The 27,180-nt window shown below is 42.2% G+C and overlaps 1 protein-coding gene across 4 annotated transcripts in view; it reads left to right on the top strand.

Annotated features, from left to right (window-relative positions):
- RBBP8 (RB binding protein 8, endonuclease) overlaps positions 1–27,180 on the top strand; it is a 149,412-nt gene that overhangs the window by 89,291 nt on the left and 32,941 nt on the right. For all 4 annotated transcript variants that reach the window (XM_073550844.1, XM_073550843.1, XM_073550846.1 and 1 more), the window contains 5 exons: positions 421–522; positions 2,810–2,910; positions 7,565–7,662; positions 9,814–10,588; positions 26,559–26,673. In XM_073550844.1, the coding sequence (XP_073406945.1) occupies positions 421–522; positions 2,810–2,910; positions 7,565–7,662; positions 9,814–10,588; positions 26,559–26,673 (1,191 nt within the window). The remainder of the gene's footprint in view (positions 1–420; positions 523–2,809; positions 2,911–7,564; positions 7,663–9,813; positions 10,589–26,558; positions 26,674–27,180) is intronic.

Below are 27,180 nucleotides of genomic sequence, written 5' to 3'. Positions count from 1 at the left end.
TCACATTGTCTTTTGTCATATATAACATGAAGCTAAACAGCAGAACTCCATTCAATGTGTAATGACTGCTGCCGAGAACGGCACATCGGCTCCTATTCTTACAGGATAAAACCTAAAATAGAAATGATGAGCAAATATCCTACAGTAAATAAATAAATGAGCTGGGCCTAGTAGGCCATGATGATAGGGGTTGTTCTCATGAATAAAATGGTCTATGTAGAAATCAAATACGGTAAGTGCATAAAATTACAGTATTCAAATATTGCTGGAACTGAGTAAGGTTTACGCTGATGGGAACTTGTCATTTTAACATTTTGTTTTTTTTGTTTGTGGGTTTCTTTTTATTTATTTTTTAATGTGTTGCAACGGAAGATATGACTGATAGATATAATTCACTGATGCAGCTGAGCTGTTTTGCAGGCTCTGGAGCAAGATTATTTACATCCACCCAAATAAATACAGGAAAAGGAGAGGCCATCTTGGTTGCTGATACTTGTGCATTACCGTTATCCCCTCTTCCTAGTAAGTATTCAACAGCAAATCAATAGCTAGATGTTACCAATGGGTAGAGATACTTGTGTAGGATTAGACAAGAAAAAAAGAACTTCTGTTTTTTTTTAACTAATTCCTGAATATTCTGGCTGAGTAATAAACCTTTGTCACAGTAGCTTAAAGGGAATCTGTCACCCTTTTTTTTTTACTGCTGGCATTGACATCAGTGGCTTAACTACAGCATTTTGTAATGCTGTAGAAAAGCCCCCAATGTAACCTGAAAGATAAGAAAAACACGTTAGATTATACTCACCGGAGGGGGCGGTCTGGTCCGATGGGTGTCGCGGTCCAGTCTGATGCCTCCCATCTTCATACGATGCCGTCCTCTTCTTCCCTTCCTGTAGTGGCTCCGGCACAGGCACACTGCTCTGCCCTGTTGAGGGCAGAGCAGAGTCCTGCAGTGCGCAGACGTCAGGAGAGGTCAGAGAGGTCCGGCGCCTGCGCACTGCAGTATTCTCCTCTGTCCTCAACAGGGCAGAGCAGTGTGCCTGCGCCGGAAGCACGATAGGAAGGAAAGAAGAGGACGGCATCGCTGCAAGATGGGAGTCGTCGGACTGGACCGCCCCCTCCGGTGAGTATAATCTAACGTATTTTACTTCTTTCAGGTTACATCGGGGGCTTATCTACAGCATTACAGAATGCTGTAGATAAGCCCCTGATGTCAATGCCGGCAGCTGATAGTAAAAAAAAAAAAAAAAAAAGGTGACAGATTCCCTTTAAATGTGTTTCACCATCTTGGCAGGTTTGTAGGGAATTTGTCAAATTTACAGCATATTTCAAACTAACCACATAGCCTTGTAGAGGATGGGAGAACAATAAAAAATGTTCTTTTAGTCTTCCAATCCTTTTTTTTTTTTTGTTGCCCCCCAAAAAAATTCCATTGCACCTTTGGCGTGGCTGAACACCTCGATGCACCATTCCACCTACTTATCTAACATGCTGCTGCGTTTTTCTCTGTTAATTTGCAGTGCCAGCTTCCCAGTGCTGTCCGAAGATTATCCCTTGCGCAGGGACAATGTGTGCATGCCAGGGGTATATGTTAGTTTTTCCTCTCTGTTGACATTACTTGCTACACAGTGTGCTGGAGAAAGCGCACACATCACTCTCTCCTTGCTGCTGACATTGCTCGGTCATAGCTGTGTAGACAGGAAAAAGTGATGTGTTCGCTCCTCCTGCACACAACTGATGTTTATCTGTGCTATCATCAGACAGAGCTGGCTCCAGGAAAACCAGTGCTGTCAATCAGCATAGAAGAAGGTAATGGCATGCTAAGTAAGTTAGTGGAACAGTGCAACGATTAGTTAGTTCTTTTTTGGGGAGGTTAACATATTTGAAAACTTACAGAACAGTTTTTATTATTGCCCCTTTTAATACAAGGCCATGGGGATGGTTTAAAGTGTAAATTAGGATTGACAGAATCCCTTTAAAGGAAGTAAATAATGAGTATTCGGAATACACGATTTGCACTGTGACGTCTTAGCAAATTAATCATCTTTTAGTCTTTGACCTAAATAAATGGATACCCTATTGAATTATATTTTTTTTTTAAACTGAGGGCATAATTTTCTTTTCTGTGTCCAATGGACCTATTTGTTTAAAAGTGCAATTTACTGCATGCTTTGCCAATGGCAGGGGGGAATTCAGAGTACACCAAAATGAACTTGCCATTTCATGTCCTCTAACTGTGCACTAAGTGTAACAAGAGTATTGACGGAAAATTTAGATTCATGCTACCCAAACCACGGGCAGCATTAATCAGACACTGGCTGCGTGATTGCAGAGTAATGCTGCGGCATTTTAAAGTAAACGTTCTTGGAAGAAGCTGCTGGGGTCTCTGTCTCCACTGGCAAGTCCACTGCTGGATCTGGCAGGCTTCTCCCTTTCCAGTTGACAGACTCTCCCTATTTATGTACATAATGAAAGATTTGTCAGTCAAAAGAATCGGAGCTGGGAGGAATCTATCAGGGACTGCATCGGACTAGTCAACAGAGGCACATAATCCCTGGCCAGCTTTTCCAAGTATGTTTATTCTGAAATACCACAGAATAACATGATTGATATTTTACAGAATTGCATCAGGAGGGATTTCATTATTTCCATTGTAATTCAGGTTTTGGAATTGCACATAATGTATTTATAGGGTTATTATTCACTTCTGAATTCTTTTTATGTCTCTGTAAATCAGTTATATGCTATATGGTATAAGCCTATTTGTTATTGTTAATTTACAAAATAGCTTTAATTTGTGTTTCAACAGCAAAGCAGGAAGAGGGTGATTTTAACGCAGAGAAACCAGTTTTTAATTTAGCGGCTGTTGTAGCTGAAACAATTGGCCTTGATGCTCATATAGAAGAATCTGTAAGTCATTGGTACATATGTGTGCCAAAATGCCACTTTCTTCTGCTATGTGTTAGACCACGTTAAAGGAGATAACCAGCTTGAATAATTAAAAAAATATATACCATATATACTCATGTATAAGCCGAGATTTTCAGCATATTTTTTTGTGCTGAAAATACCCCCCTCGGCTTATACATGAGTCATTGTCCATAAAGCCGGCGGGGGAGCAGCGGCAGGAGCCGGCGGCTATGGCACAGTGACAGCTGCAGCCGCCAGCGTCAAGAAGACTACTCACCCTCCTCGCCCTGTCGCTGCATCTCTGTCCCAGTGCCAGCAGCTATTCCCCTGTGCTGAGTGGTAACATGGTACCGCTCATTAAGGTAATGAATATGCACGCGCCTTCACTCCCATAAGCGTGGAGCGCATATTCATTACCTTAATGAGCGTTACTACGTGACCGCTGAGCACAGGAAGAGCTGCTGGCGACGGAACAACCGAGATGCAGCGATGGCGTGAGTAGGTGGAGGGGTGAGCCATGCGGGACCAGAAGAGCTGAGCCATGCGGGACCCGGGGAGCCATGCATACAACAAGGGGAGTCGCACAGGACAGGTGGGAACCACATATAACAGGACAGGGGGGAGCCACACATAGCAGGACAGAACGAGGGGAACCACACATGACAGGACGGGGGGAACCACACATAGCAGGACAGGACGGGGGGAACCACACATAGCAGGACAGGACGTGGGGGGGAGCCACACATAGCAGGACAGGACGGAGGAGTCACACGTACCAAGACAAAACAGGGGAGCCACATACCAGGACAGTACGGGGGGGGAGCCATGCATAGCAGGACAGGGATATGGGGACAATGCATACCCGGCTTATACTTGAGTCAATAAGCTTACCCAGTTTTCCGTGGCAAAATTAGGTGCCTCGGCTTATACTCGGGTCGGCTTATACTTGATTATATACGGTAAGTACAAGTGCTTTTCACATAATTAGAATATAATCAAAAAGTTAATTTATTTCAGTTCTTCAATACAAAAAGTGATACTCATATAGAGCTATTACAAACAAAGCGATCTATTTCAAGTGTTTATTTCTGTTAATGATTATGGCTTACAGACAATGAAAACCCAAAAGTCATTATCTCAGTGAATTAGAATAATTAACAAAAAACACCTGCAAAGGCTTCCTAAACATTTTAAAAGGTTCCATAGTCTGTTTCAGTAAGCTCTAAAATCATGGGGAAGACTGCTGACTTGACAGATATCCAGAAGGCAGTCATTGGCACGCTCCACAAGGAGGGTAAGCCACAAAAGGTCAATGCTAAAGAAACTGGCTGTTCACAGAGTGCTGTATAAAAGCGTATTAATGAAAAGTTGAGTGGAAGGAAAAAGTGTGGTAGAAAAATGTGCACAAGAAATCAGGATAATTGCAGCCTTGAAAGGATTGTTCGAAAAAGGCCATTCAAAAATTTGGGGGAGATTCACAAGGAGTGGACTGCTGCTGAAGTCATTGCTTCAATAGCCACTACACACAGAAATGTCCAGGACACGGGCTAAAAGTGTCGCATTCCTTGTGTCAAGCCACTCGTGACCAATAGACAATACCAGAAGCATCTTACCTGGGCCAAGGAGAAAAAGAACGGGATTGTTGCTCAGTAGTCCAAGGTGTTGCTTTCAGATGAAAGTAAATTTTGCATTTCATTTGGAAATCAAGGCCCCAGAGTCTGGAGGAAGAGTGGAGAGGCACACAATCCAAGCTGCTTGAGGTCTGATGTGAAGTTTCCACAATCAGTGAATGCTTGGGGAGCCACCTCAGCAGTGCCACAGGCTGATCACCTTTAAGACACGCCACATTGATGCTGTAAATGATGCAAAAGGAGCTCCGACCAAGTATTGAGTGCAGTTACTGAACATACATTTCAATAGGCCAACCTTTCGGATTTTAAAATCATTTTTTAAACTGGTGTTATAAAGTATTCTAATTTACTGAGATAATAACTTGTGGGTTTTCATTGGCTGTAAGCCATAGTCATCAATATTAACAGAAATAAACACGTGAAATAGATCACTCTGTTTGTAATGATTCTATAAAATATATGAGTTTTACCTTTTGTATTGAAGAACTGAAATAAAATAACTTTTTGATGATCTAATTTTGTGAGAAGCACCTGTATATACTGTCAATATTGAAAAATAATGAAAGCAACCCCCATTGCTTCAGCACGCACATGCATCGCTTGAGGTCTTTGTTTAGATTCAGCTTGCACGTGACTAATATGGCTAACTTCTGCCAAAGTGGTCAAGTGCGCTACTACTGGGATTGTGGCTCCAATCAGTCAGCATTATACCAGTAGCATGAAATGTGACCATGGGTCAACTCAATAGATACGGTACATAAAAACCATAAATCCTGAAGAAGGGTCAGCCCTGGATGTCTTGGGGGAGAGAATAGAGGAGAATTGGTTTTGTATTTTTACAATATTGGCAGCAGTTTTTAAATTATTTCAGTTTATTGGATATTCCCTCTAAGGTGGGCATACACCTTACATGGCTGTCAGTCACTCACTATTCCTTCCAAACCTCCCTTACACAATGTACATTTGGCTTGGTGGCGCTTGCGTGTGTTTGAGCAGTTTAGGAGTTATGTCATTTGAGGAAAATAAGCCGCTTGTAATGCAACATGCCCAATATTTCTTTCTGCTCCCATCTGCTATTGGATGACAGTCAAGATTCCATGAAAAAAGTGGATGTATACAGCCAGCTGGGTTTTTTGTTTGTTTGGTTTTTTTGTTTCCATTTTTTAAATGTAACAATTATCATTAATGTCTACTGAAGTAACATGCTTCTGACTCCATAGCAATATCATGTAGTTGCATAAAAAAGCATGAACAACAACTAGAGAATCATATCCATACACTAAATACTTACTATACAGCCTCATACCCAACACCCAATCATACTGGTCCCCATGCCCATCACTCTCGCCCTTGATATGTCATTAGGCAGGCAACACTCTATGCAGACATATGATATTTCTGTTACCAACCACTGTCCTTATACCTTATAAACTTTGTAACCACACCTCCTATTCATATATTTACATGGATATAGTGGAATTTAATTATTGACTTATTGCAGCTAGTGGAACATACAGGGGACTTCCGTGTATTTCCATACCATTATAATTATTTTCCTAGCACTGAAAAAAACCTCTTTCCATTCCTCCAATGTCAAGTCCATTTCACTTAAGCCTTATCATAAAGCTTGACCACAGATGGCTGGAGAAGAGAAAATATGCTTGTGAGAAGGGTGTAGGTAAATCGGAGAGGAGATCCCTAAGGCCAGGTTCACTTAGCGGTAATGCAGCCCATTCAACGCATAGCGTTGTTGGACTGCATTAACGCTACTCCTTAACGCGATCGCGCTATCGCAGATGCTCCATCTGCGCTAGCAGTGACGGACCCTCGAACACTGCAGACCGCGTCCGAGGGTCCGTCACAGAATGACTGCACATCGCTAACGCATGCCGCTTATGACATGCGTTAGCGATACGCTACATTATTGCCGTCTATGGGTGCGTTAACGCATCCGTTACATAGAGTTAATGCCGCTATGTAACGGATGCGTTAAACGCACCCCCCTAACGCAATGTGGACCCAGCCTAAGAGTTCCTCCAATTTTTAAAAACCTAAGACACTGGCGCTATTTCAAACTGCCTGATGGAGTTGTATGTATAGGAAGTTAGCAATATCAGGAACCCCTTAACTAGTTTGTAAATCCTCAAAGGTAAGCAATTCAGAAGTATCTGAGAAAATGACATTGTCCCTTACCCAGAGGACCACATCAGGTAGAGAATAAACGTAGAAGATGAGGATTAAACCAGAATGGGGCACCCTAGGCGACACTAACGGTGCATCCAATCCCTCAACTTATTTTGTGCGATTTCCCACGCGCTAGCCACTGTTTTATTAAGGATTAGCACGGTTGAGTCTGCATTATATCTATAGATATGTAGGTTTGTTAACCCTTCATAAGAACCCATCAACCCTAGTGCAGTGGTGGCGTTGCTCATGTCAGTATCTGTCCACCAATGGGAGCACAGTAAATAAGTGGCTAGCAAGTAAAAGGGTAAGTTAGAAGCCTCCATGTTGTATAGGAGCTGAAAACTAGATAAGCTGATTCTAGGGGACCCCCCTGCCAGTAGAAGGTTGAAATCAAACTTTCTAAGGGCGAAATGTTCATATCGTAATAACAACTGAGGAGGCATTACATAAATATGAGTTTGGGCAAATATATCATTTTAAAGAGATTAATGCGCCCAATCAGGGTCAGAGGGGGATGTTATTTAGACTGAAGATGCCTACCTGTCCCTGCTGTTAGAGGAGAAATGTTTCGTGAAACAAATTGCTCTACCTTTTGAGAAACAGTAGCCCCCAAATACTCAGCCAGTGTTTTTCTAAGGTGTATGGATCCCTATAGACTTCTACTGTGCAGTAATTTAATTTGCTTTTTGTAGCCTTTATGGCAAAAAAGTAGAGATTATATATTTGGTAAAGCCAAGCTGTGGCAGAGAACATCCCCCTACAAAGTGCAATTTACCCTGTTTGATGTAGAAATAAAACGATGACTATTTCCTGTTTTGCTTGTGCTTTTATTGAAGCAATCACAGAGAGTACTAAGCAGTCCACGGACCCATGCGGGCACTGTGCAGGCACTAAACAAGCAGGAGGAGCTGTCTCCAAGACACAGTGAATTGGAGTAAGTCTTGTGTGTTGATATTTTACTAACCCAGTAATCTGCTACTAATTTGTTTTCCCGTCTCTGCAGCTATTCTCTCCCCTTCTGTGGCCATAATTTCTTCTTTTCTGTTATTGGAAACTAGTGCAATTACTTAAGGCCTCCATACACATTATATTATGTTCGACACTGGACTGCCAATCACATTGTTTACACAGAAAGAAGCCACCGGCCGACGTATCAGCTGGCGGCTTTCTCATAGAGAACACAAGTGCTCGACCGAACATGCGCTCTTATGTATGGGAGTGTCAGCTGAGATGGCTCTCCACCGATTGCTTCATTCTACTGGCAGTCATCTAATGTGTATGGCCGCTTTTTTTTCTGTTGTGTTTTAAAAAGTGATGTGTGATAGTGCTAGTTTTGCAGTTTGTGCACTTACATGGCTGAGAACTGCTGTGATGTGCATCCTGTGTGATACTAAGGTATGTTGACACATTTCAGCTATGTGTTGTGTTGCTCTCTCTATTTCCTTCTGTGGGAGTTGCGGAAGCAGCCAGGCAGTGCTGGATATAGGTGCAGGTCCCAGAGGTACTCAGTGTTTAATTTTGTGTGAAGTTTCAGGTAGCAGCTCAGCAGAGAATAAATATAGTATTAAATAAAATAAATGGCAGCCATGCAATACTTACTAACACCAAGTTGGCTAAACATTGACTGTGCCTCTGGCTATTTGGGAGGTAGGGGAACATGTGCATGTGGGAGACAGCCTTTTTGCCATCCATGTGTCCTAATAGATCATATGGACTGTGGTTATGCAGCTAGCACAACCTGTGTAATCTGCACAGACAATTGGACCGATAAGGAAAATAATCTGAACGCACATTGTAATCTATAATTTGTCTGTGTGTTATTTTTGCTTTTCATAGTTTTACTACTTTCAGCTAAAGAAACCACTTAGGCCTGCAGACATCCTTGTAAGCTAATGTTCTCTGGATAATATGTACAGAAACTGGGTGAAAGCTAAAGATTGTTGATTTTGCTTATTAACTGTTTAATTATTACTGATGTGCAACATTCTTTGGTTTGGGCGCTGCCAGAAACTCCATGGTTCTGAGACAGAGTTTAATCTTAAATACTGCAACCTTTTACCGCAGCTATGAATATCTTCCAAATCATAAGCATTATTTAGCAGTATATTAGTATCTCATGACTATGTGTCAATAGATAGCCAAAAAATTAATAATTGTAATGGACACTCCACCAAAGCATGTATCCTATGAGAGACTGGGAGTCAGAAATCCAAGATATAGTTTTTAAAATGAACAAAAGTTTATTGCATGAAATAACAAATACTTGCACAAAAAATACATATTAAAACAGTTGATGGTGATAGCACACAATATTAGAATGCTGCAAATACGCACTATTATAACAGGTATAGGTAACACAATAAGCCAATGAGTACAGATGAATCCAAAGATATGGTGTCTGTCTACAAAAAATCACATGTGATAGTAATCAAATTAGACAATGGTGGCACACAAATCCTGCAACACCATACATGTTACACCATATGCTTATAATGAAAGACTCCCCAGTGCTTATATATGTATAAAAACACAGTGTTGCAATGAATAACAGTTTTTGGATGATGTCAACATCAAAAAACAGTAGCGACATGGAAGGCTATTGAAGGGTAAGAAAATAAAGGTAAGTATATCAGAAGGCTAACTCACCCATGGTACCCTGTGCAAAAATTTACAGCTGAGAGCAGCCCCAACGCACGTTTCGCGTGGGCTTCCTCGGGGGCTGTGAGCTATCAGTATATATACCTTTTTGTATCTTGTCTTTATCCCTTTTTGTTTGTAGCTCCTATTCTAAATACATTTCTTTTTTATTCAAATGACCTATGAAGACCATATCTTTGTTAGCGCAGTTTCCATTTCTGGACCCTTTTTGATAAACTCTTGTCTTCATAATTTTGAGGCTATTTGTTTTGCACACTTGATATTTATTTGCCAAAAACTTAGATTTTTTTAAAAGCCTTAATGCAAAACTGAATTCCCAAATTTTTTCATTGTAGTGTCAGTGTATTGTGTGTGTTTCTGTATGTATTACTATGCGTTAATGCTGTTACAATACAACTTCGGCTAATTTTTTTTTTCTTTGGCACAGATTCACTGAGAATATGCAGAATAATTCACATGAGTTGGAGTGGAACCCACAGCAGATTTCACCTGTGTTTGGGATGGCCACTTCCAAAATGGAGACCGCTTGCAAAACAGATAGTAGCGCTTCTCTCCTACCTATTGGTATCAGCCTAAAATCCTCATATTCTAGCAAGCCTGCGGTTCATGTATTGTGCAAGGCAGAAGACTCTTCTCTGGTGACCACACGCTGCCACAGGACAGAAACAGACTCTGTAATTAGCTCAGGCAGCAAACCGTCTTCAAGCAAGAAACAGACCGACTCTGTAATCACTGGAGTGAGCACCAATGATGCTTTCCTGAGCAAAGATCATGTGGACCGTGAGGTCTATAAGCCAAACAGATCTAGCAAACGGAGAAAGGTAGAAGGTGAAGGCAACACAAACTGTGAAATTGCATCTGTTAATAAAGAGAATGATTTTCCCGTAAAAAATGGCACAAAAGATCTTTCCTTCGACAAGCCATTGGATCTGTCAGATAGGTTTTCTGGATTTTGCCCCCAGGAGAAAGGGCAAGAAAATCCTAGAAGCAAGGTGAAACAAGCTACCATACAGGAAACCTTAAAACGTGGTCACAGAAGTAACTCCTCCATGGGACATCATTTTCAGGGGAGTTATTTACAACCTAATGACGAAACTTCACATCAAACAGGAGACCGTAAAAAAACTAGAAAAGGCGAGAGTGCTGAGCTCCAGGAACAGGATGATGTTGAGGATGACTGCCAGCTGTTTGAGGACACAGAGGTATTTTTTTCTTTACTATGTTCTGCACCCCTAAACAAATGTTTATAGCTGCTATCGCCAACATACTGTTTTCATTTACTTTGGGGCAGTCATTATAAAATCATATAAAACTGTATAATGACTTTGATTTTCTTCCAGTGACTTGCATTTTATCTCTACATCTTAACAAAATGGCTACAGGTGAATATTTAAACAGATTCAATCATTGTTCAGTCTTTTTTTTGACTGCTGATTCATCAGCGCCTAAGGGTATGTTCACGTTTTTAGATGCAGTTTTTAGATTCAAATCCAAGAGTGGATTCAAAAATAAAAGTCGAAGTCTGAGACTTTACTTTTATATGTGTCGCACTGTCGGGGTGATCTCTTAAAATGAGATATAAATGATTGCATGTCCCTGACCTAATAAATATGAGCTGGGTGCATGCATAAAGGAAAAAATGTATCGTACACAGAAGTCAGATATATGCTCCTTTCCCAGCAAAGGCTGGCAGACAACTGAAATTTATTCTTAGGACAAAGAATCGTATAACAGATAGGAAATGGGTGTTGCACAAGTTCTGAACAGCCAGTGTCAGTCTATGATGGGTCGATGCCAACTCCACTCAGTGTCTTCAGTGTGCAGCTCCAGTTTATAGACCCAAATAAAGGCCGTTCCTGTTGGTCTCATTCAGACTTCCATGAGTTTTCATATACGCCAAAAAAAAAGTTTGCGTTTCATTAGGGGTTTTGATATTCTTCAGTGTTTTTGCTTTGTTTTGTTTTTACCATCAGTGTTGCATCAGTGATTTTCACTTATTAAAAAATAAATTAAAAGGAACCTGTCATATGAAAAGAAAAAAAAAACTATTTATCTGCAGATATGGGGGTTCGTTTTCTATTTAATATCATTCTACAGCCGTGCAGCTCTCAGCTCAGTAGGCCAAGCGCCATAGACGACCGAGATTTCCACCATTTACTGCTATACTGTGGTATTGAAATATATAGTATGTGAATAAACAATCACAAGTTGAAGAAACCTAATTGGATTTAAAAGTAATTAAAAAAAATTTTTTTTAAACAAAAATTATACAAATGCGATGCTTTCCTAATATGTTTTAAAGTGAACCTAACGTGGGGTTAATCTGCAGGTTAATCATGTTCTGAAGCCGTGCGACACCCACACTGAGAGCCCCGCTGCCAGTAGAAAATCAACTTTATTCCCCCCAGCATGAATTGAATTCCAGTTATAGGCATTGCGCACCCGGCACTGACTGACAGTTGACTCTAATGCTGAGCCCGGCTGTCAGTCAGTGCCAGGTACGTGTTTACAGCTGCCGCTCTCTATGCAATGAAAACTGAAACTGTTCCTGCACCAACCGTATGAATGGAAGCCAAACGCTGTTAGGGGGACATTCTGATAAAGGCTCAATTCCCCTCAACATGTCATGAAAGTCTGCAGATCAGTCTAGACATGGCAAGCACTACTGCATACACCTTAGCATAGGTGTGAGTTGGGGATAAGGGGTATGAGGGAAACCCCGGATGCTTTTCGAACGCTGCGTTCTTAGACATGGCTACCGAAGACGCAGTTAGCATTTGAAACGCGTCCGGCATTTTCCTCACACCCCTTATTTCTAACTCACACCTATGCTAAGGTTGATACGGTAGTACTTGGCATGTATTAAAAGAAACAATAAAACTTAATGGATTTTATGGACTGAAGCTGGATCCTTCCCTTTCTTGCTAGTATAATTGACATCTGGTAGTCATGAGCCTGTGCTTCCAACACTGAAACTCACACGGACTTTCCACCAAGGGTGAGCTGATATTGCTTTTTCTAAACTGTAGCTCACTCTGGACACTTATGAATGGGTCACCGAGGAGGATGGCAGGAACAGGCTAACCCACCAGAAGACCAGAGAGGTTGGTAACTAAGCGGATTGCAGACCCCTGATCCTATCCGCACAACTAGCAGTAGGCGTGGCGCGTTCCTACGATGCCCTAGACTCCTCGTCACAGCCGGAGGACTAGCAAAGCCTAAAGACAGAAAGATGAAATCTAAACTGCCCCAGAGCACATCCCCAAAGATATAGACAGCCCCCAAACATATATTGTCGGTGAGGCAAGATGAAACAAACACAGGCAGAGAACAGACTGAGCAAACGGTGGAGCCAAAGCTGTCTAGACAGGACAGGATAGAAAAGATACTGTCTGCAATCACGCACAAAACAATGAAAAAGTCCAACACTACTGATATACAAAAAAGACCTGAGATCACACGATCTCACCCCTGCTAGATCAGCACTCTGGTATAAACTGGCAGCAAGCAAAAAGATACTAGCTTAACAGGGGCCTGAACAAGCTGCAACATATGAAAGCAGGGGGGAACGTGGCTATGTAGCGGCGGAGAGAGGGCGCACTTGGGGAGAGCTCCTCATATCCTGATATTCATCCGGTCAGTGGACTCAGGCCACCGCGATATACCTGTCGGTATCAATCCCTCTGGACCGCGGAGCACCTCTGGACCCCCTGGGAGGCCGAAACTCGGGGGGCTGATAGCTGTAAGGGTCGGGACAGCCGGTGGGGCCTGCACGGGACGGCAGCCATCTTCAGAACCGCGCGCTCTGGCAGTGAGAGACGCGGCACTGGCTCCCTCCTTGCAGCGCTGACAGGTCGGTGTACACGCATCTTGAAGAACTGGAGGGGAGAAGTGGTGATTGGGCCCCACTCTCCCCTCTGCTAAGCCACCTGACTTGCCAGTGTCATTACTTTAGGGGCCTTTGGACCCCCACCTGGCTGATATCTCTGTGGGCACTGAGGATCCCTCCCTAGCCATAAGGCCTCTCGCTCGCCGGTTAGAACCGGATCTTATCCTCCTGTGTTCCGGCTCTGTGTTTCCCTTAGGACACCTGTCACCGTTGCATTATAGCACTGCTGTGCTCATAACTTGGATCTGGGAGTCCCCTGAGTGCACCGTTTCTGTTACCCGGCTGTGCCATATTGCTATTGAAAATGAACCGCTGTAAGGGGGCAGGAACAGCCGAAAAATTAAGAGAGTTTGCTAGACCTGACCATTCTGACATCACACGGTCCCTCAGAAACAACCCCTCACAGTCTCAGCGTAAAAACCGTCCCTCTGAGGGTGAAGAGGGGAGTGAGCAGGAGGAATTAACCCTCAAGCATCTGAGCAACTGATGCAGGCCATCTCCTTAACTAGGACATCGCTGACGGGGAAAATAAGAGGACGTATATACCGAGGTGGGGTGTCTTCGACAAGATATGCAGGCCATGAGAGGGCGTATTATGGAGGTGGAGGCAAGGGTGTCCAAGGTAGAGGACACCATTGTACCCATGGAGGCCAAGCTTGCGAAAGCTATAGGCTCGGTGAACGCATGGAGGCAAAAAGCAGACAACCTGGAGAATAGAATGCGTCGGAACAACATCCGAGTTATTGGTCTTCCGGAACGCTCGGAAGGTCAACATCCGGAACAATTTTTAGAAGACTGGCTCAAAACTTCTCTGGGAGATGAATTTTCCCCAACATTTTCTGTGGAAAGGGCTCATAGGGTTCCTACAAGACCTCTTTCTCCTGGAGCCCCACCTAGACCTTTTCTGGCGCGTCTCCTCAATTGCAGGGATAGGGATGTGATTCTACATCAAGCTCGACAGAAAAGTCCCATCAAGTTCAACAATGCTACGATCTCAATCTTTCTGGATTTTTCTATGGAACTCCAAAAACAATGGGCACAATTCATGGACATCAAGAAGTGGCTCCGGGAGAGGAATGTTGTGTATTCTATGATCTATCCGGCCAAGCTCCGGGTGGTCCATGGGGGTTCTTCTATATTTTTTACAGATCCGGAAGAGGCGGCTGAGTGGTTGCGGTCCCACAAAGGGTCTGCTGCGAAGGAATCCTAATGTTTCTACTGTTAATCAGAATTTTCTTTTTTTAGTGATGGTTTGATTGGAGCTCTTTTTTCCACAGGGGTCCGGATTACCAACAATACCGGACACTGAGCTCAGTGATGGTATCCTCTTGCCTATTTCATGACGGGAGAGCAGGACTTTGCTCCCGTATTGTTTGTTTCTCCACTTTGATGTTTCTTTATAGTGGTTTTATTTGTTTTTTAGGTAGAATTTGCAGCCAACAGCAATTTCAATCTATGTGTGGTGTCTTTAAATTTTGCTCGAGCACTGATGTAGGCCATATCCAGTGGAATGAATATGGGGTCTCAGATGATATGCATGTCATGGAATGTGAGAGGTATAAACCCCCCCCCCCGGAAAAAGATCAAAGTTTTCTCGCTGATTAGACATTACCGCCCTCACATTGTGGCCTTGGTGGAGGCGCGTCTGACTAGGGATACAGCTCGGTGCGTGCAGAAGCCTTGGGTACAATGGTCGGTTCATGCATTCCATACTAGTTACTCGAGGGGGGTCTCACTGTTGGTGCATAGAGATGTTAGATGGGAAGCCAGGGAGACCCGGAGGCAGGGTGGATAAAAATCAATGTTTTTTTTAAAAAAAAAATTAAAAAAATCAGATTTTTTTGATTTAAATCGGATTTTTTTTTATTTAAATCGGATTTTTTTTATTTAAATCGGATTTTTTTCAATAAACTGCTTTTTGAGGAAAATATTTTACCATCCAAAGGTTCTTCCATCATGAGATAAAGCTGAGTTGTTTAACTCAGTAGAATAAAGGCTGTATATGTGTAACATTCACAATGCCATGCTCTTCCAGAGGTTTCTGTAGGATTAGTGGGCAGTTTCTCTCCTATATTATCACAGACGCTCGCTTTACTTACGCAGTTCTCAAAACTGAATTTGACTCCGCAGAGGTCCCAGCCTCCTCTTCACGGCAAAAATGTTACAACATGAACAGAGTTGAGAAAAAGACCTTAATCCTATTGTTCTACAAACCTATGAATACAGAATCAACCCCTTCAGTGCCAAGTCCAAGAAGTTAGACAATATGTTTCTGATTGTTTGGAGTGGAATAGATCTGCACAACACAAGAAGAATGTGAATCTAAGTGTGAGGAGGAGGAAGGGCAAGCAGACAAGAAAATGAAAGTGAAACTTTGAGCACAATACTGCAGCATAGCCACAGACAGACAAGTCTGGATCTGTTTGTGTGTACGATCTGAGGTTTATTACATTCTTTCCTTATAATGGCAGCAGGCCGTAAAAGAGACCAAGTTTGGGAATATTTTAATGAAGCTCCTTCGCCTATCGGTAAGGCAGGCATGCGTGCAAAATGCAAACGATGCAACAAAGAGATGCAAGGCCTGGTGGCGCGAATGAGGCAACATCATGAGAAGTGCGGTGATGAAGATGACCAAAGAAACACTTCTGAACAGGCAGGATCTTCAGGTTGGTAAACATTTTTATTGAATCCTATTTCTAAAGACTGAACTGTCATGTGTGAGAAAAATTATATTTCTTATTAATACTGCATGTTACTGTCATTTGGTGCAGTTATGAAGAAAAACAAATATTCCTTTTGGGGCAGGAGCAGTGATGTGTTGTGTACAATAAGCAGAAATTGTATAAACAATAAAATATCAGCATTGACTTTTTGTTTAGGGGAATTCATGGATTCTGGAAACTATCCACCTCCAAGATCACCATCATCCTGTTCTACAGTTTCAGAGTTATCCATCCAGTATAGTGCTTCATTAGCAGCAGCAGCATCATCATCAGACACCCACAGCTACATATCACCATCACCCAAAAGGAAGAAAAAACCTTTACCTCCTGGAACCACCATAGATAGGTTTGTGATAAGAACTAGCAGATTAGAAAAAGAGTTGATTGATGAAAAAATTGCCCAGTTTATTTATGCAACAAACTCTTCTTTCCGTCTGACTGAGAACCCACATTTCATTAATATGGTTCAGTCACTGAGACCAGGATACAGTCCACCCAGCAGAGCTGATGTTGCAGGGAAACTGCTGGATCAAGTGTATGACAGAGAAATGGAGCAATGTGCAACAGCTCTGGAGTTTAAAATTGTTAACCTAAGTATTGATGGGTGGAGTAATGTCCACAATGATCCTATTGTATGTGCTTGTATAACAACAGAAGAAGGTAAAGTCTTCCTTGCACAAACAACTAATACTTACAAGAAGTGGCAGTAAAAGCTATAACGACATGTGAACAAAAATTCAAATGTCTAGTACACAGTTTGGTCACTGACAATGCTGCAAACGTATCCAAGATGAGAAGAGATTTAGAAGCGCAGGGAGGGAATACAAAGCTGCTAATAACATATGGTTGCAGTGCTCATTTGCTGCACCTCTTAGCCAAAGACTTAAGTGTTCCAGAAATAAAGGCTAATGTTGTTGAAATTGCTAAATACTTCCGTAATAATCATTTTGCTGCAGCAGCTCTGAAAAGGATGGGTGGAACCAAGCTAACGCTCCCACAAGATGTTAGATGGAACTCTGTGGTGGACTGTTTTGAGCAGTATATCAAAAACTGGCCTATTCTGATGACACTTTGTGAAGAAAATCGAGATAAAATAGATGGCACTGTCACGGCCAAAATCCTCAACATTGGGCTTAAGAGAAATGTTGAACATATGCTGAGCTTCCTGAAGCCCATCTCTCAAGCTTTAAACAAAATACAGAAAAATAGCTGTTTTATTGCGGATGCTGTTGAAATTTGGAAGGAACTGAGTGAACACTTAAAAACAGAACTACACATGGACAGAATTAAATTACAAGCATTAAACAAACGAATGGGACAAGCACTGACTCCAGCTCATTTTTTGGCAAATATTGTCAATATCCAATATCAGGGTCAAAACCTAAGTGCTGAGGAAGAGGAGTTAGCTATGACATGGGTATCCAGCAATCATCCATCTTTAATGCCAACTATAATAAACTTCAGAGCTAAGGGGGAACCATTCAAGAAATATATGTTTGCTGAAGATATTTTAAGGAAGGTCACACCAGTAAACTGGTGGAAGTCACTTAAGCGCTTGGATTTAGAGACTGTTCAAGTAATGATTTCACTTTTAACAGCAGTAGCTTCTTCTGCAGGCGTTGAAAGAATATTCTCTTCCTTTGGACTCATTCATTCTAAATTGAGAAATCGGTTGGGACCCAATAAAGCAGGAAAGCTTGTTTTTCTTTTCCAGGTTATGAATAGGAACAAAGAAGAAGATGATGATGAAGATGACGACAAGTGAGCTACAGAGGACAGCAGGGACAGTAGTATTTAAGTTTTTCATGTGTCGGCTGGGCTGACAGTAAGTTTCTTAAAATATATATATATTTTGTTTAGCCAAATTAGTTAACAAACATGGATGTTTGTTTAAGCAAATAACATGCTGTAATGTTGTTATTGTTTCAGTTAAATAAATCTATTTAAATTGTTATTAAGGTCAGGATTATTTTTCTCCTTCCTAAGTACAACAGAACAGTGGTGTCCAAATATGAATGATTAACCCATTAAACTGGGGAGAAAAAAGTAATATAAAAAGTGATTCTAAAAATCTTCATCTACTTGCATGTTAAAGTAGCAAGAACTAGTTTAGGTAGAAACTTTGATTTAAATCACTGATTTAAATCAAGCCTTACTGACTAGTGATTTAAATCGTGATTTAAATCAGTTAGATTTAAATCAAATCCACCCTGCCCGGAGGGATCCTGAGGGTCGTTTTGTCTTCGTATATGCATCAATAAATACCAGGGAATATGTGATTATGTGTGTTTATAATCCACCCCTTGCTAATATCTCCATTCTTCAGAAGGCAATGAGCTTTGCCCTAAATAACTTCCGCATCCGGATAATCTGTATGGAGGACTTCAATATGGTCATGAATAACCATTTTGGTAAATTGAGCTTGGATGATGGAGTATCTGGGGGGGTTCCTTCACTGACAACAACCCAGCTGTCGCTATTTATGGAGGGTAGTGGGTGGTTAGATTTGTGGAGAGTGCGGCACCCTGAGTTGAGGGAGTATACCTGCCACTCATCCACTAAGCGTTCCCTATCGCACATAGATTACATATTCGGATCCAGTGGTCTGGCGATGTGGGTAGACAACATAGAGCACGGCAGCAGAGGGATCTCAGATCACAGCCTGATCATCCTCAAACTTAAGTACGGGCAATTAATTAACAGGATGGTTTGGAAGTTGAAACTGATAGTATCCCCCGATAGAACAATCGATCAATTGCATTGCTTCATTTTGTCCCACAAGGGATCTCAGGATATTAATTTATTTTGGGATACCCTTAAGGCATATCTGAGAGGCTGCTTTTCCTCCACAATTTCTTACATTAAGCGGGTAACCTCAAGGGAAGATGATGTGATGGAACGGCGTTTGAAGGATTCAGAGGCTGCATACATATCTAACCAAACCAATGGCAATAGGATTGAGTGGTTGACTGCCCAGCCACTATACACCCAGCATATGGACACTAAATCTAAGCGCAAATTATTCTTTGCCCGCCAGTCTTATTTTGAGCTGGGAAACCAAGCAAGTAAATTTTTGGCCTATCTGGTGCCCCAGCATAATACCTCCAATACAATATTACAGATCCGTAAGTCGGATGATTCGTTGGTGTCTTCAACTGAGGAGATTCTCGGCTGCTTTTACGATTACTATAAGTCATTATATGAGTCTAAAAGTGGCTCTGATGATTTGGGGTGTTTGGATTACTTGTCGGATGTAACATTCCCTACCTTAGATCCTGATTAGCAAGCCTGAATTTACTGTGGAGGAGATAGAGAATGCTATAGCGGACATGGCCTCTGGGAAGGCCCCTGGACCGGACGGGTTCCCTATTGAATTGTATAGGAAATACCGAGACATATTAACGCCACTTCTGTTAAAGGTATTTTGAGGGAATATGGGAGGGGGAATCTATGCCTGAATCCTTTTACAAGGCTAACATCATAGTACTTAGGAAGGAGAGGAAGGACCCTTTAGAATGTGGATCCTATCGTCCCATATCATTAGTAAATGTGGACTATAAAATTTTTACTAAGATTCTCGCCACCAGATTAAATTCGATTATACTGAACCTTATACATACTGACCAGACGGGCTTTATGCCTGGTAAGAGCACTTCGATTAACATCAGACGAGTCCAGTCACTAGTCCAATATAGCTCCCTAATGCCAGACAACAAATGGGCACTGGCATCGCTAGATGCCGCCAAGACTTTTGACTCCCTTGAGTGGCCATTCCTCTCCGCATGTCTACAGAGATATGGCTTTGGTGATAAGTTCATAAAATGGGTCAAAACATTGTATATGAAGCCTAAGGCCCGTATTATTGTGAACAATTCCATATCTGAGTCCTTTTCATTACATAGAGGGACCCGTCAGGGGTGCCCCCTTTCCCCGCTCTCTTCGCCCTTGCGATTGAGGCATTGGCAATACGTATAAGGTCCTCCCCTGGCATTAGGGGTATAGATATAGCTGATCGGGTAGATACGATAGGTCTATATGCAGATGATATGGTGATATTTATGGACGAGGCGGAGAAAAATTTGCCTCAAGTGATTGCCACCATAGATGGATTCAGTAAATATTCGGGTTTTATATATAAATTGGGAAAAGTCTGCCCTGTTTACCCCTCTCCCATGCCCCGACTGGAGGCTCTCTCCTCGTTGTCTATTGTATCTAGCTTTAAATACCTGGGTGTCCATATATCCCATAACACTACGCTCGACTTACAACTTAATATCTGCCCACTGCTGGAACTGGTTAGAGTTAAATTTGCAGCCTGGAGTAATTTACCGCTGTCTGTGGCCGGACGCATTAACCTGATTAAAATGATATTACTTCCCAAACTTAGCTATTCTCTTCAGCATAGTGCTGTAATGATACCCAAGTCCTTCTTTGTGAATCTTAATTCCCAGGTTACATCTTTTATATGGGGCAAAACCAGACCCAAACTTAAATTGTCCACTCTACAGAGGCCTAAAAAGGGAGGTGGGGCGGCGCTGCCAGATTTCTTCCTATATTATTTGGCTGGACAGGCTAGAGCCCTAGGTAAATGGATGTCGGGTAACTATCTCCCTAATTCTGAAAGTCACTTGCTTCACGCTGCAGGAACTGATTGCCCACTGGGTTTCCTGGAGTTGGAGAGGCCTAGTGTCCCTCGTTTACTGCCCTTGCTCCGTCTGGCAAGATTAGTATGGAGGCAAATTAAGAAAGTGATTGGATTCCAAGATATCATAGCTGAAATGCCCCTATGGGAAAATGTCTATTTCCCGGTATTGCTAAGCCACCCGTCCGCTGATTTTTGGATCCGACATAATGTCTCCCTGATAGGAGACTTGTATGATCATGGGGCCTTAATGTCTTTTGAGCAGATACAGGCTAAGTATGGTGTTCCGAGATATCAATTTTTCTGCTATTTACAGCTAAGATCAGCTCTCCAGTCGCACATAAGGTGTATGGGTGTGGGTCGTGCCATTTCGTCCCTACCTTTGATAGGAATTCTTAACTCACAGGGTCCCCAGGGCCTCATCTCCTCTTTATATACGTACATGCTGTCAGTGGGAGCAGAATCTGCCATAAGCTCTGTTAAAGGGAAGTAGGAAAGACTCATCCCTAATACGCGGGGAGAGGAGTGGGAAGAGATCCTGGAATCTCCGATTGGAGTCTCATCATCTATTAATAATAGAATGATACAGTTGTATATAATAAACCAATCATATTTAACTCCGATACAACTTTTTAGGAAGGGTCGATTCCAGTCGTCGGAATGCTTGCGATATCATTTTCCAGATGCAGACTTTATTCACATGATATGGCAGTGTCCCACTACCCTACAGTACTGGAAAGAGGTGACGTTATTCTTGTCATCACTGGTGCAAACTCCTGTCCCTCTTGAACCACTGGTCTGCTTGTTTGGGGTATGGGAGGAGGAGGTTTGGGGGTCACCATGCTGGGATTTTTCTACGGGAGACGCTGTTTATGGCACGGAAAGTATTACGGTGGATGGGTAATTCATGTCCTCTTAAAACCTGGATTGACTTGGTAAATACGATTGTTCCATACGAGCGCACACTATATCAGAACAGAGGGTGCTTGGGTAAATTTGAAAAGATCTGGGGGAGGTGGAATTCTTCTCATCTTACTTTGTAGAATGAAGACATTGCATAAGAGATAATATAGTGCAAGATAGTAGGCTGCGAATTAGTAAATAGTTGATGTAGGTTAGTTTAGGAATCTATAATCAATCTATATTATTTGAGTGATAAGGTAAAGGCTGATGAGATAGGACTGATGTACATGTTTATAAGGTATAGCCTGTTGCTCTCTGTATATGCTTGGGGGATTATGCATATCTTATCAGTATATTAATAAGAGTATTCAATTTTCTCCCTTTTTTTTGTTGTTTAGTATTTAACAGACACATGGTAATGTGTATGCTCTGTACAATGTTTATAGCCACAAGCAAATCTGTATGTTGTACATTACATTTATTTTTCCTCTTTAATAAACGGATTTTAAAAAAAACATATGAAAGCAGGGTCCAGCGCTGACCCCAGCAGGGAGCACGCTGAACCCTAGCAGCAAAACAGAAAGCAAAAAAAAAGACACAACCAGATTAAATGCAAAGGATTAGCAAAAGAATCACTTAGCTGAACCATGCAGATCAGGCAGGGGACAAAAGAGTTCCAAATGCACACTGAGGAAATCACCAGCAACCTCCAAGAGCAGCCAGCTCAATTATATGCTCCCAGCCAGTAATCCCAGGTTTCCAATTATCGTCGTCAGGTGGGGAACTTCCATCCACCTGACCAGCTCCACTACTCTCAGCAACCACCAGAGGGAGCAAAGGGAGTTTCGGCTCAGAACTCCGAGCAAGAGAATTCACAACAGGACACCCTTTCTCGTCTCGGCTGGATCATCAACAGTTCAAAGTCATCTCTGAACCCGGCCCAATGCATAGTTTTCCTGGGAATTCTGTTACACACCGCGCAGGCATACATCTTTTTGCTCGAGGAAAACTATTCAGCCCTACTACACATGTTTCATTCTCTGAGGTATTCAGCCCTACTACACATGATTCATTCTCTGAGGTCCCTCCCCATTCTCTCTCCTGATCTGCATGAGCATACTGGGCAGGATGATAGCCTCAATGGAAGCACTCCTATTCGCTCAGTTCCGCACACGCCCCCTAGAGGTTTTTGTCTTATTAAGATGGGAAAAGACCTCTCGCTCCCTGGACTGGCTTGTCACACTTCCCTTTCAGATCACGAGGACCCTGGAATGGTGGAGATGCTCCCTCCGCATCCATTGCAGAAGATTGTTTCTGCCAATTTGTTGTTGGAAAGTTGAAACAGATTCCAGTCGACTAACAGTTCAGGGTCAATGGAACGTTCAAGAATCGTCCCTTCCCATCAATCTTCCTTGCTCTTCTTCGCTGGCAGAGGCCGTGGACAACTTGGCCTCCAAGTGTCTCAACCGAGAGGGCCTCGCAGCAGACAAATGGTCCCTGAAATATGTCTGTTTTCGACAAGATCTGCCTCAGATGGGGAATTCCCGATGGAACCACAGGGTTACCCAGTTTGTATCCAGATTTTGCAGTCTCTTAGCGGTCGACTCCCAGGCACTGGCGATCTCCTGGTCCCAGTTCTCCCTTCCATACCTGTTCCTCCTCTGCCACTGATCACTGAGGTCTTCAAGAACATCAAAGCAGAATGAGTGCCCGTCATACTCGTCGCTCCAGACTGGCCTAGAAGATCTTGGTATGCAGAAATAATCAATCTCACGGATACTCCATGGATTTTTTGGATCTTCCAGATCGTCTCTCGCAGTCCCTCTCTTCCACCAGAGTTGTCAGTCACTCAATTTAATGGCATAGTTGTTGAAGCCGTGTTGCTGAAGTCTGCTGGTTTCTAAAATCAGGTCATTCAGACCATGATCCAGGCGAAGAAGCCTTCTTCCTCTCGCATTTACCACCATACGTGGAAGGCCTTCTGGTGCAAAGCCAACCAAGCTGCCCCCATGGTTCTTGCTCTGCCATCTCGTTTAGCCTTTTTTGCAGTTGGGCCTTGAATCCAGTCTGGTCTCTGCGCTTTTCATTATGTTTCAGAGGAACCTGGCTTCTCATCCTCAGATCAGGACTTTCCTTCAGGGTATAGCACAATCTGTTCCCTCTTACCGGCCCCCAGTAGAAACTTAAGACTTTAGCTTAGTTCTGGACATCCTTCAGGAGTCCCCATATGAACCGCTAAAGAAATCTCTCTCTACTGGAAGGTTGCCTTCCTGGTAGCCATCCTCAATCAGATGAGTGGCCAAACTCACAGCTCTTTCTTGCCATTCCCCCTTCTTGGGGTTTCACCAGGACAAGGTGGTCCTGTGTCAGATTCTATCCTTTTCCTCCTTTCACCTCAATAAAGGCATCATTGTTCATAATTCGAAGGTCCTCGCAGAGGCCCCCCTGCTTCAAGATCTACCATTGCCCACTGGATTAGTTCTGTGATTTTGGAAGCCTATCAGATAAGGGACAGAGCACGTCCACTCAGTCACAACTCTCTCCTCTCTCGTAGTGGGGTCTTCCTGGGCTGTCCCCACCAGGCGTTGGCTTTGCAAAGCTGCTACCTTCACAAAGTTCTACAGACTTCACATCTATGCATCGTCTGATGCGAACTTCGGTAGAAAGGTCCTGCAGGCAGCACTGGCCCGACTGCTTTTGGATGTCCCATGATTTCCTGTGTCTCATATTGAAGCAATAGAGAAATGAAGATTGTGGGTACTCACAATTTTTTCTCTGAGCCTTCATTGGGCGACACAGCACCCGCTCTTGTATAAAGTTATCTTGGTTCTGCTATGTTGTTTTGAACTATGTTTTTACCTTTATGTTGCTTCTCCTCTGCTTTCTAACAAATTGATTAACTCCGTGCCAGTTGGTGGGGTGTACACAGCTGGGTAGGAGCTAACTTTTTTTTTGCATAGTGTCAGCCTCCTAATGGCAGCAGCATACCCCAATGAAAGGCTCAAAGAAAGAGATTTTACGACAAGTACCCAAAATCTTCATTTTCCTCTTGGCAGTGAGGCTCTCAGAGCTGGCACCACACTGTGCCAGAATGCTATTAACCTGCAGGTTAATAGTGTTATTTTACATGACAGGTTCCCTTTAAGTCCCAGCTATTAAGATATGGAATTAAGTAAGAAAACAAAAATCAAAATGCCTCTCCTCCCTAATAAAATGTAATAATAAGCAATCAAAGCATCGCATGTACACAAAATTGGTATCAATAAACACACTTAGCTAACCGCACAAAAAACAGACCTTCAATCAGCTCCATCAACAGAAGGTGTCAGAAAATGATGAAACAATGCAAAAAAAAAAACTTTTTTTGTACAATATTTATCATTTTTTTCATAATAGAAATAGACACAAGTTTGGTATCACTGTAATCAGACTGACCCAGACAGCGATGTTTCCAGGCACATTTGAAATGTTCTTTTTCAGTACATTACATAAAATGAATGATGCAGTTCAAAAATACCACTTGTTTAGCAGAAAGCAAGTGTTATGGCTCTTGAGAGAAGGCAAGGAAAAAAATGAACGTGAAAAATTCCCTGGTCCTTAACCCCATCACGTCCTATGACATATGTATATGTCAAATGTCGTGTCCCTTCATTCCATGCAGGCTCTGGGGCTGAGCCTGCATGTTTTCCAGCACATGGCAGCTGATTTTATCAGTTCACATGTGCAGCTACCAGCCGCTGGTGGAATCGCTATTCACTCGCGTCTGTGAACATGTTAAATGACGCTGTCAATCTCCGGAAGCGTGTCACATCCCGTCCATCAGTGCTTGTGTCACGTGACCGTGGGGCGCTGATGGGTTGGCATGACAAACCGGGATCTACAGGAGACCCCTGTGGTTGTCATTGCCGAAGTGCTATTAGCGCCGCCCTGTGGCTTGAGCCCTGGTAAGTGTAGCATAGGCAATCGAAATATCGCAGCTTCAAATCTCCTATGGAGACTATTAAAGCAAGTGGAAAGTAGAAAAAAAGGGTTTTAAAAATATAAACAAAAATTAAAAAAATATAAAAGTTAAAAACATTTCCATTATGCCCCATTCAAAATAAAACAAAAAAAATACACATATTTGGTTTTGCCGTGTTCAGAAACGCCTGATCTATCAAAATATAAAAATAATTAGTCCGATCGGTAAACTGTGTAACAAGAAAAAAAATCTAAACACCAGAATTGCGTTTTTTGGTCTCCGCAACCTTGCAGTAACAGACAATCAAAGCATCATACCTACACCAAAATTGTATGAATAAAAATGTCAGCTCAGCGTGCAAAAAGTAAGCACTTATTCAGATCTCGAAAAATGGTGCCTTGTTTTTTTGTTTTTTTTTCACCACTTAAAAATAAAAATGAGTATATATTTGTTATCTTCAAACTCATAATGTGCTGGTGAATTATAATGGCACATCAGTTTTAGCATTTAGTGAACATGGTAAAAAAAAAAAAACAATTGTGAAATTGCTCTTTTTTTGTAGTTCAAAAGACAAACTCGTTTCGCAAAAAACAAGCCCTCTCATGGCTATATTGACCAAAAATGGAAAAGTTATTGCACTGAGAAGAAAGGGAGCAAAAAATTGAAACGGAAAAACCCAAGGTCGTTGACGGATTAGGGTTAATCACGGACTGCAGTCTGATGGCAATATTTACTGTCAATGATTTTCACGGACCCATAGATCTGCATGGATAATTTTGCTAATCTGATTAAAAAAAACATACATGTTTCCATGATTTGTTGTGGACACTCGGCGTGCAAAAAACATGGACATGTGAACAGTTCCATAGACTTTAATGGATATGTGTTTTATTTTATCTGATAGAACACACGTAATTCACAGACATCTGAATGAGGACTGCAATTTAAATATTACTTCTAATATAATGGTGACGTATAGTGACTGTTTATTTGATTCTTGATTAATTATATGGTTATTTATTGAATATCCTGCAACTTTAACACTTCTTTTCAGGACACTGGATTCCACGTCCCAAAAAGGTCTGGTAGATCAGTGCACGGAGGTAGTAAGCAAGCATCTGTACTGCAGCCGAATCCTCACATTCTGCAAACCAGAGACACAGAGAAAGGTACACCATGCTTACGTCTAGTCCTCGGTCTCTTTATCTGAGCCATCTGTGGGATCTTATTGTGGTCATTTGCCAAGGATTCTAGTTTTCAGTAAGACATGCATGCTGTGCTAATGTAGAAGGTTTTCAGAAAGTAAGTAATGTAGTTTGTGTTCACTGATGTTATATGTCATTCCATAGGCAATATCACCTTCCCTCCTGAGGACACAATAGTATTTCATGCTGAGCTCAACACCAGACAGATTATGACTATGTTATACAGCCAGCACCTTCCCCTCATAGCAGTGGTCAGAGCTGCCTCCGATCAGTGCTGTGTAATCACTGAAATATTGTGGTCAATCACGTGACAGCAGCATTTAAATAACTCTATCTTAGTGGAGCGTCTGTTCGTGCGTTGTATTTGCAAAATACCTTGACAGCCATGGCTAGCTTAACGTCCCTCTTGGTTCGTCTTGTCTGGTAGAAAAATGCCATAGCTAACTGATGTGGGGTTGTACCTTTGTGGTC

Source organism: Dendrobates tinctorius, unplaced genomic scaffold, assembly GCF_039654945.1.
Source record: "Dendrobates tinctorius isolate UK_male_01 unplaced genomic scaffold, ASM3965494v1 ptg000171l, whole genome shotgun sequence".
Lineage (NCBI taxonomy): Eukaryota > Metazoa > Chordata > Amphibia > Anura > Dendrobatidae > Dendrobates > Dendrobates tinctorius.
The sequence above is the reverse complement of the archived record's forward strand: the minus strand, read 5'-3'. Positions and strand labels throughout refer to the sequence as shown.